Source organism: Cyprinodon variegatus, unplaced genomic scaffold (genome assembly GCF_000732505.1).
Source record: "Cyprinodon variegatus isolate N-32 unplaced genomic scaffold, C_variegatus-1.0 Scaffold1558, whole genome shotgun sequence".
Classification (NCBI taxonomy): Eukaryota; Metazoa; Chordata; class Actinopteri; order Cyprinodontiformes; family Cyprinodontidae; genus Cyprinodon; species Cyprinodon variegatus.
In genome coordinates, this window is record NW_015152011.1 from 37697 (window position 1) to 48863 (window position 11167).

An 11167-nucleotide genomic window follows, 5' to 3' on the forward strand; every position below is an offset into this window, starting at 1 on the left:
CTAACTGCACGTCTGACCCGCTCGACCTCAGACTTTACTGCAGGCATCATAAAGCCTGCAGCTGAAGGTCCCTCATCCCACCAACTCCTAAAGTGGGGAGGTGTTCATGGAACGTTCACAGGACATGTTAAAAGGGAGGGGAACTCACAATTCATAAAAGTGAGACCACAACTAAACATCACATAAGAGACCAGAAGATAAAAAATATGCTCCTGCTTCAGAGCTGGACCTGAAAGCTTTTAGCTCAAACAATAAACGCAAGTCCATTCAGTGAGCTGCAACTGGAACTTTCATTCCTCTATGATGAAGATTCAGATTTTTTCTAAATGTCTCTTTTCTGACCCTAAGAGTTGGTTGCAGGCTCACAATTTTACAAACAGACAACCAACCTTTTAAACACATTCTGCATATTTACAACAGTTTGAAGGTAAAGTCCCATATCTCCAGTTCCATCTATGCAGCTGTTAATCTGAGGTAAAGTTGCAGCACAAATGGCTGAGAAGCATGCCCACATCATGATGCTACCACCACCATACCTAACAAGCAGCCCTGTGTTCTTGGGTTTCAAACCTCAAGTTGAAACCATCAGTCATCCATCTTGTTTTTTGCAACATTTACACTAGTCTTCTAAAACAGATAACACATCACACTCGCATGGTTCCTTGCCTCCAGTCGGCAGTCCAAAATGCTACAGCTGTCAAGGCAGGAATCACACAAACAAAAATAGCGTGGCCATAACATTCAGGAACTTTTGTTTGTTTATATTAGTGATATTTCATTGTTTCAAGAATGTCAGCAAAAAAGGCATTCTTCTTGGTCTCGGCATCATCCCAGGTTGCACCATGTTCTTTTGATGCCATGTCTTGGTACTGTAATAAGCTGAGAAGTTTGTGTTGTGAACAGGTGAAGAGATCTCTGAATTGCAAAGCCAGACACGCCAGAAAACCTGCAAAATCAGTCACCTGACTATAAATAGGAGAGGACGCGGTCTGCTCATGCACTCTTTGTTATCAAAGAACCGAGCCACAACTGAACTGTGCAGAGCCCTACTGTTGAACTACTACTAGATTTAGCGAGGTTCGGTTGTGTCTTGCACGGTCCAGTTTAGTTGCGTTCCACTTATACTCAGCAGTTATCTTGGGTACCATGCTCGGGCTGTTATCGGCATGGTTTCAAAAGGCTAGTGTAAATGGGGTATTTGTGTCCCAGTGCTTCAACCTTTGTCTATTCTGACCACCAAACCTTTCTCCTGGAGTCATTTAGATTATCCAGCTGAAGCAGGAACTTTTCCAAACTTAGTGATAAAAAGTTAAATGAAGACCTGGTTGAGACCCTCTGGTTTTGTTGTGGATAGTTATGTTCCAAAAGTTCCCAGCTCTGAATTAGTTTGTGTGCTGGACTTCTATGTTTTTGTGGACAGTTTCCAGCTGCGGGTGAATGGCTCCATGCAATGTGAGGCATGTTGCTTCACTGTTTATTCTCAGAGATTTCTTCTTCTATGGGGAACGTTTGGAGTGTTGGCCTAGTGCCAACAGCAGTGCGTTTGTGCTCTGTGAAGGTTGCAAGTATGATCCCCACAGCCTCCACTCTGGGTCCCTGGAGAAGTCGCTTAACCCCACACTGCTCCCCGGGCGCTGCACAGTGGCAGCCCACTGCTTTCTAAGGGGATGGGTTAAATGCAGAGGTACATTTCTCCAGTGTGAGATCAATAACGTTCAGTTATTATTATTTCCAAGGTACGTCTTTTATTACATGTCCTGGACCCAGTGACCACAGAAGCTCCTGTACTGGTAGCCTGCTACAAGAAGGATGGTTCACTTTGTTAGCTGTGGCAGCATTTTATCCCATGATATGATATGATTTCCGCATTAAACTCAATGTCCCCTTNGATATGATATGATTTCCGCATTAAACTCAATGTCCCCTTGCGCAAATATTCGTGTGTAGATTACAGGCAGAAGTCAAGCTGTTTTAGGAACCATTAAAGTGATCCATTTGCACAGTATTTGCTGTAAGCTTCACAGGAACCTGTTTGTAAGCCCTAGTGGGTCAGTTGGAAGGATCTCAGGAAGCACTCATTAGTGCTTCTAGGATGCAACAGTCTCTGAAGGAGCTCTGCTACAGTTTTATGCACGGGATGGGAGATGCATCCTTTTGTCTTCCGTCACCTGCACTGTGTCCAGGATACATTCTAGAATAAGGCTTGCCCTCCTAATGAGCTTCGTCTCAGCTGCAGTTAAGCTGGTGTTCCAGCATACCACACCATAAAAGATGGCCGATAGTCATACAAGGTCTCCAGGACCTAATATTTATTTGTCTATTTTGGTGTGCTGTGTCCTGTTCCTGTCTGTTGGACTTTTTACTTCTTTTACCAGCCCTTTCCATGTCCTGTCATGTCCTCTAAGGAGCTAGAGAGTCACCTGTCAGACACTCCTTTCTCTTCTCCTTTCTCTTCTTTTGAAACCTGGTCTCCTTCAGTCACTGCACTTCAGATTTCTCATTCCTTCTTCTTTCTCTGTCTGCATCCTCTCTGCTGCTACAGCTGATTCTCCAACAACAAATTGCTCTTCTTTAGCAGCTCTTCAAAGGCCAAATCTCTCAGATTCTCCCTTCATGAAGCCTCTCAGCCTCTCTCTAGAAACTGATCCCTCCTACAACAAAGGCTTAGAGCACATTTCAAAGGCTGCCTCCTCCAGCTAGCCTGATTCAGAGGCCTGGATGCACAGCAGAAAGCTGTCAGTCAGGTTGCATCTCTGTTTGTTTAATTGCACAGTGTTGATTTAGCATGCAGTGAGACACTACCGTGTTCTCTTTCCCTTTGGTTTCAGCCGTCTGAGCCATTTCAGAGCCAGTCTAATTAATTTCAGAACTTTAAAAGAGAAATGTATACTTTTCTAAATCACTATAGTGAGGTATATACTGACAATAAATGTAACACTATAGTGTTGTCAGTCCTGCTTTTGACGCTTTGTACCTTGTACCTTTGTTNATTCTCTGTGGCAGCTCCCAAACTGTGGAATGCCCTCCCCCTTTCTATCAGACAGGCCCCTACACTCAGCTCTTTTAAAACCCTTTTAAAGACCCACTTTTTCTCTCAGGCCTTTGAGTGAGACTTCGACTTTTTTTCTGCTCTTACTTGTTTTTTTTTTAATCTTTGAGTTTGTTTGAGTGTTTTGTGGTGATAATTGTGTTTTATAATCTGCTCAAATGACCTGTACAGCGCTTTGATTTTAGCTTTGGCTGACTGAAAGCGCTTTATAAATAAAGTTGAGTTGAGTTGAGTTGAGTTTGGTTTCAGCCTTCGGAGCCATTTCAGTCTGATTAATTTCAGAACATTAAAGGAGAAATATATACTTTTTTAAATCACTATAGTGAGGTATATACTGACAAATGTAACACTATAGTGTTGTCAGTCCTGCTTTTGACGCTTTGTACCTTGTACCTTTGTTTCCCAGCACTGCAACCTCCAGGGGGAGATCTTTGACATTTCCTCCTAGCTTCATCCTAGATGCTGTAGAGGTCTGATCCACTCCTCCTAAGCCCAGGGAGCATTTCATGTAGGATGTTTCAATTGGTGCTGAACCACTGTTCTGCTGAAAGAACCGATGAACACTTGTCAGTTGACTTACAGTAGAACCAGATTTAGCAGGAGAGTTAATGATATCACACCATCTAAACAGGTTCCCATGTTTGGAAAAGAAAAATCGATACAAAAAGGGATTTTTTGTATTGAAAAAGCTTCCTGGATGGGAAGCGCAACATCCTTAAACTTACAAACTAAGTCAAGTGGATTGTTTTTTTAACTTTTTTGGAATGACTATGACCTGGATGACTAAGAAGACCATGTTCATCTTTGTGATGGTGGAACAGGAACAAACATGTTGGTGTTTAGATGGAGTCTAATACAGTAGTTGGTCCTCAAGACGCTAATCTTAGTGGAAATGTTTTCCATCCCTCACTGCTCTCCTCATAATGGAAGAAATCCTTTGGTCACTGTCAAGCGTGGCGTTCTCGAAGAACCCAGTCCAGGTAGACTGGGTCCTTGGAGGATTCAGCATCTAAAATTGAACACAACTATAATGTGCATAGATTTTAAATTTACAATGAAGTACAAATGAAAAGAATCTTTTTGTTAGTTTAATTTAAAAAAAATGGTTTAGTTAAAAAGATGCCTGTGTAAATTATGAGTCATCCTTTATCATAGAACCATCCCCCTTCTGGATTGTTGGAGCCTTTTATTGTGCATGGGCTATGTGATTGGTATTTTGAATCAGAATGGGAGGTTTTATGTAATTTATTTCTAATGAGTTCCATGACTGATTTGTAAATGCTTAGAATATTTCCATTTTTCTTTCACAACTATGGCTTCTTTCACCCCTGTTTCAGACCATCTCTCCTCTCTGTCCAAAATAAGTACACTCTGATCTTCAAAGGTGTGTCCTTTGTTCTTGCAGTGCAAGTGTCCAGCTGAATCTCACCCACAGTTACTGGCTCCTGTGGTTTGGTTTCTCCCAATATAGGAGGCTGTACAGTCCTCACTGCTCACTGCTCTGGGTCACATGAGCAGCACCGCTCAGCTTAGGTTTGGGTTTTTTTCTTTGGGATGAACCTGTTTTTGCCTGATTTTTTTGGGTTGTGTTTTGAGAAAATCCTCTAGTTTCTCAGAGATTCCTGAGTCATGGAATTACAATGTTTTTGTGTCTCTGTTTTGTTAAAACATTTTGTTAACATGGGATTTGTTTCTCACTGGATAAATGTTCTGAGCCTAAAGGTTTGATTTTTCTAACAGTTTCAGAATGAGATGCTGCTGCTGCAGTAAAACATCCAGTTAATTAGAGACTTCATTCTCCCCTGTAGTAACTGGATCAGCTCCCCATGTTTAAATCTAACAGAATCTGAGGTCAATTTAGCTTGTAGCTGGAGGAGTCATAAGCATAAAAGCGGAGAAGCTCTCAAACATGTAACACAGTTTGCATGCTGCTTAATCCTGCTGTTCCACCTCAGTGAGGTCATTTCTTCTGCTGTTGGGCTGGTTCTGCTGTGGCTCAGTTCAAGACCTAAAAGAAACATCAAACATCCTTTATTAGCCGTTAAAATCATACTGCTTGGAGCAACAGGGAAGATTCACAGGAACCAAATCATGTTGTTACAGAATCTTTCCTGCTGGGCTGAACAGCAAACCTCAGAAGCAGGTGAATTATGGGGTGGATTAACCAGTTAGTATGAATTAACCATAAAACCCATGTTAAAAAGGCAATAATAGTACTAGTAATTAAGTCGTTTACACACTAATGATGGAAAACAGTGTAAATACAAAACATTTTCTTCAATACACTGACATTAATCCTCTATGGCTCCATGAAAACACAGACACAACTGCTGGAAGCGATATTAGAAATAAAAATAGTTTAAAAAAAATAAATTACCAGGTTTGAGGACCCAAATGCAGAGGGTGAGAAGCAGGGGTGAGTTGTTGCAGTTTTTTTTTCAATGAATTAACACAGGTAACAGAAGCAGGAATCCAAAAGTCCAACATGAAATGTAAAACGAGGAGAGATGAGGTAAGATGAGGAACCAGCACTGAGGAACTGCACAAGGAGAGTATTTATGGTAGGCTGAACAAAGAGAGGACTAACGAGCAGATTGGGAGCAGGTGTGAAGAGAGCAGTCTAGGAAGGAGCTAGGGAAAAGGAGACCAACAGAAGAGGCCAACAAAGGGGAACAAACAAAAACCGAAGAACTCATATATATAGAGGAAATACAACTAAATAGGAATTCAACCAATAAAACTAGAAAACATGGAGCAAAGTTAAACATAACAGAACCAAGACCATGGCAATAGAATGCTGAAATAATGCATTGAAACAAATTCTAAATCAATCAATTAAACCAATGCATGATTTAGTTTCCGGATTTAGCTTCCTAATGCGGATTTAGCTTCACAATTGCTAATAATTAGCATTAATTCGATTTACAAAAATCTGTTTTATTTGCAGGTATTCTTCCAGAAATGTACTACTTTTACTTTTTAAGCTAAAGCTTTTGCAGAAAGGATCTTATGGACCTTACAGAGGTTTTAGTCAAAAGAATCCATCAGGGGTGCAAAACGATCATTTTAAGATATATTTAGGAGAGAATGTACACCTGACTACGTCATATGTGCAGTAACTTCCTCAAGATTATAAATCTACTTTTGAATGTGCTGGAGTTTTTGTGGTGCAACATCTAATGTTTTTTTTTAGAGGAAATGTTTACATGCCGTATGACTTATAGCAATAAAAAGATTGAAAATATTGTTGTTTTTTAAACAAGCTAGCAACATAAATTCATTTATTGAAGGGATACAGTGGGTATGCCGAGCAGTCTGTGGCTAAGGGTCTTGCTCAGGGACCCAGAGTAGCAGTCTGTGGGAGTGTGTGGAACTTGAACTCCCATCCTCTGGGATCCAGGCACAATATTCTAACCACTAGGCCGCACCACATCATGATTTCATACAGTTTTGTCTATCGAGTGAAATTCCCCTGCCAGATTATATTTCAGCTACACCAATGCAAAGCACTTTACAGAGACAATTCAACCGAATCATCCAGTCAGATTGGTTCAAAGTTTCTATCTAAGGAAAACCAGCTGATTGCATCGACTCATTGACTCCAAAGCAATTTCTCACAACAAGCTTGTACTCTACCAGTGAGGCTTAGCATGCTAACTGCTGGCTGAATCATTTTATCTGTACTGCAGGTGTTTCTATGGGTCACACTGACGTTTTATATATGCATGCTTTATCTGATCTTGTACCGTTGAGTGTTTCTGTAAATATGGCTAATTTCACAGCAGTTGAGAAAACAAATGACAACAATTTGACTTTTCTAATATGATAGAAAAACATCACAATAAATATAAGACTTTGATAGATGTGCTGCTGCAGACTTAACCCTTTAGTGCCAGGTGTATCATATTTGATACATGAGATTTGGATTTCCAGGTTTAAAGGATTAAATTAGCCAGAGGGCCAATGACAAGTCTTACACCAAACTGTACGAATGTGCAACATTTCAGTGAATCATGTTTATTATTTGAAAATACGCTGTATGTCTTTAATCACTATTCTAAACAAAACAGGATTATTGTTAAACCTGCATTGAAACATTTTGTGGTTTAGCAACATTCTGCTGCTGGTAAAGCTTCTAAAATGTGGTGTGAAGCTGAGTAACCTAGAGAGGGATAATTGTTTAAACTTGAAAAAGCTACTAATTCCGGTTTTAGTAACGCCCTTCATTAAATTATTAAAAACATAAGACAGATTCTGTTGCTAGAGGACTTCAGGTAATGACTGTTTTAAATCTTGAATCTGTCAAAGATATGAATGATGCTAAAACATCACTGCCATCCAACAAAGGAGTACAACTCCCAGAAAATATTGCAGACTTGTGGCACAGACATTACTGTGAATTATTTGACAGTGAAAAGTGAGAGCATTGTGATCAAACATGTTGATATGACCTATAGTGTATTAGTCTATATTCACTGAAGTGAATGCAGCCACCTTGAAGCTTGAAAATAACTAAGCTTGTGGGCTAAACTGCATTAAAAAAACTGTTTAGAACTGTACATTTACAGTCATATGTTTATATTACTTTTTTAACTATTTTTCAAGGCTTCACTTTTAAATAAGATGAAACTGTCCAGGGAGCTGTTCCAAACGAAATTTATTTTTATTTTACACTGGTGTACACAAAATGCAAATAAAATCTGTCTAATGTCTAAAAAAATAAAAAATAAGAGCAGAACATCTAAAATGTGCATGCTTTGGATTATGTCTACTGCTGTCCATATGCTTTACAGGTTTTTAAACCATGAGCTCTTTGTTAATTTTCTGTTGTTCTGGTTTTTGTCAGGAAGGATAAGGCAGGTAAATTTAACAGCTTGTAATCTACAGACTCATAGTACTTGCTATTACTCTTCTGAAGTCTTATATAATAGTTTAATATATCATACATAAGACTGAAAATATATATTCTAACAAGTGAATCTCAGTATGGCTTTATAGAGAGGAATGAGACTGATACATGCATGTATTCATTAAAAGAAAGAGTTTGAAAAATCTTAGTTTTAATTATTCTGTTTTTCTGTGCTTTATTGATGCCACAAAGGCATTTGACAGAGTAAATCATGCAAAGTTATTTAAAAAATGATCAATAGACATTTTTCCAAATATTTGGTGCATATTTTTGTTATGCAAATTAGGTTATGCATATAAAGTGGGACAGTGCACTTCTGAGCCCTTTCATGTCAGCAATGGTGCAGGACAGGGAGGAATTCTCTCTCTGGCTCATTTTAATGTATATATTGATGAACTGTCCTTAAAGTTAAAGCTTGTAAAGTAGGCTGTGTCTCTATAAGGAAAATTGTCAACCCTTTCATGTATCTGGTGATAATCTAATCATACAGTGCGGTATTAAAACAACTGGCGAAAATTTGCTTTGTGTTTGGAAAATAACATGATTTTATATATATATATATATATATATATACATGCCAGCACGCTTACAATGTAATGCAATCCAGACCTGCACAGCGCCCCCTACCGAACAAGATGGGTAGCCCGGTCAGCAAGGACCTGAGGAAGAGTGGCTGCTGACGTCACTCTGCTGCACCCACTGCTCAGAATGCTTTTTCGTTTTCGAGTTATGGACAGTGCTTTGCCGTCAGACCAAGACAACAAAAAAGCAATATCCGTTGTGTTTTCTCTTTGATTATTGCATAAAATGTGCAGTCTTAAAGAAGAAATGCAAATGCAAATAGGATGATTGATTACTAATTTCCTTTATGAGTCAAGTAATGCAGCCACATTCTTAAAATGAAAAAGCATTTCTGAAAATGGTTTTTCATTTTAAAATTTTACATTTCAAATAGAATTTTGGTATGTATTTGCTGGGGTACATTTTGAAAAATAAATCTCAAATGTCTTTTTCTTTTTCATTTTAATTAAGTAAAAGGATGAACGGTGTTGAAGAAAATGAAAATGCAAACAGGATTTTTGATTACTAACTTCATATATAAGTCAAACAATGCAGCCACATTCTGAAATATGGCAATGATTTGCTTCCATAGTATTTTGTCTGAATTGCTGCTTTGTAACAAGTAAAGGTGAAACATATTTGGAGATGATGTAGAGGAAACAGTGATCTGACCTTCATCTAGGAGTTCAGGATAAATGACACCTCAGCCTTCCACCTCCAGCTGTATCATCATGCAGTGTTGGTTCTCATTGGTTCTCTCCTCTTTCACTCACAGGTCCAGCAGCAAAGACCAAGTACGTGAGCTACAACGACGTTGTGATCTAAGTCCATTCCTCCATCTGAACGGGCGCTGCAGAGATGTCAGCTCTCCTGGCCTGATCCTTTTTGGCCCAGGGGAGAGAGGGTTACCGTTTTTTGTTCTCATGCGTTCCACCAGAGATGTGGAGGATCTTCAGCCTGGTGGGATTTTTCCTCTGAGTGTGAACTCATGGAGTGGAGATGAAATGTGATGGTTTTTTAATGGGATCAGCCGAGGATAGAAGCTGAACCCCTGGAGATCCAAACTGCTCCTGTTTCTTAACTCTGGACCTGAAAGTTCCTCAGCCTCCCTGTTGATCCATCCGTTCTTTAAGGCTTCCATTTGGTCCATTCTTTGGTACTTTTCTTTCTGGTGCTGAGATAATTCTCACGTCACTGATGGATCCACCCTCCTTCCTGGTTTCACACATTTTGTTTCCTTTCTTTGTGTATTATTGAAGCCATACTGTGATTCACACCTGGAGCGCTGTGCTCATGCTGCCACCTGGAGGCTAAAACGTGTGTAAAGTTCTGAAGCCAGAGCCGGCCTGTTGGGTTCTGAATGACCTGAGAGGCACCATGAACACACCACCTGCCCTCCCTCCGTTTGCATATTCCAGCCTTCACAGCTTCATGTAATTATTGATGGTGCATGTTTTATTTGGTCCGCAGGGTCGTGCTCGTGCTCTAACTTTGGGGAAAAAAAACATCCCAGAAAACTTTGCAGGGTTCTGGGAGGACGAGATCCGAGATGTGAGAGGAAGTAGCAGCTGTGACGTGACCTTGGATCCACTGCCGTAACAGTGCTGTTCTTTATGTGTGCGTCCGATTTTCCAGCTTCTGTTCTGCAGTGTTTCATGATGTTTCATGATGTTCCATGATGTTCCCCCCTCCATGCCTGTCTCCGTCTGTGGCTTTTTGTGTTTATCTGTGACGGATCACAGAGGTGACGATGTCTGTGGAAAGCTATCAATGTGCCTGTTCTGCATGTTCAGTCAGATCTAACTGATCTCAGGAGACCAGAAACCGCTTTTAATTTAGAGAAACATGGAGGTTAAGGTGAAACCTCTGTGGTTTGAACTCTCTGAGAGGCTCGGTGTGGATATGAGAGCCGAGGTCTGTACTACGCAGCAGGATCAGCATCTCTTTAGGATGACCGCTGGTTCGTCTCTGGGTTTTATGTCATTGGGCCGTAAATGCTCCTCGTCTGAAGACCAGCACAATGGTTCCGACCAGTTCAATGGGTTAAGTTTGATGTTCTTTTGTTGATGTTGGTACCAAATGTTTGCATGATCCACTGAAGCTCTGCCTTCTTTACTGTCTTGGGGTTTCCATTCCACCCTAGAGAAAGGCGGGTGGGGGTTGTATCAGAAAAGACCTGAGCTTTGTGACCGGGATAATTATCCTGTTAGACGTATAGGACACTGTGGTCCTAAAGAGCTGCACCTTAAGACCATCAACCACTGCAGGAAGACCCAGATAGGTTATCACTATAGAGCTCCTCCATCATTGGAGCGGTTTGCTTCCTCAATGACCAGATTCTTAAATCTTAAAACCTCCTCGTTCCACTTAATAAGGTGCAGCAATTTGATCATAGACTCTTACCAGGCACAATTTAATATATTTAGATGATTATGGTTTTACTTCTTAAAGGTCTGGTCAGTTTGTTGTTTGGTCTTCTTTTACCATCTTGGTACATTTTGTACATGAACTCCCTCACTTTCAGACGATAAAAAAAAACAAAAAAAAACAGGATGATTTGGTGCAAAGCTCACATAGACTGAATCTTTGAGGTTAGTTAAACCAGAAAAACCCAAGACGACGTGGACATGCTTATCCTGCTCCATGGT

The 11167-nt window shown here is 40.2% G+C and overlaps 1 protein-coding gene across 1 annotated transcript in view; it reads left to right on the forward strand.

The window, feature by feature from the left end:
* LOC107103901 (metabotropic glutamate receptor 7-like) overlaps nt 1-10871 on the forward strand; it is a 45653-nt gene extending 34782 nt beyond the window's left edge. Inside the window, exon 6 of the mRNA XM_015403757.1 lies at nt 9295-10871. Coding sequence (XP_015259243.1) covers nt 9295-9344 — 50 coding nt within the window. The 3' untranslated portion in view covers nt 9345-10871. The remainder of the gene's footprint in view (nt 1-9294) is intronic.
* The last annotated feature ends 296 nt before the right edge of the window (nt 10872-11167 follow it).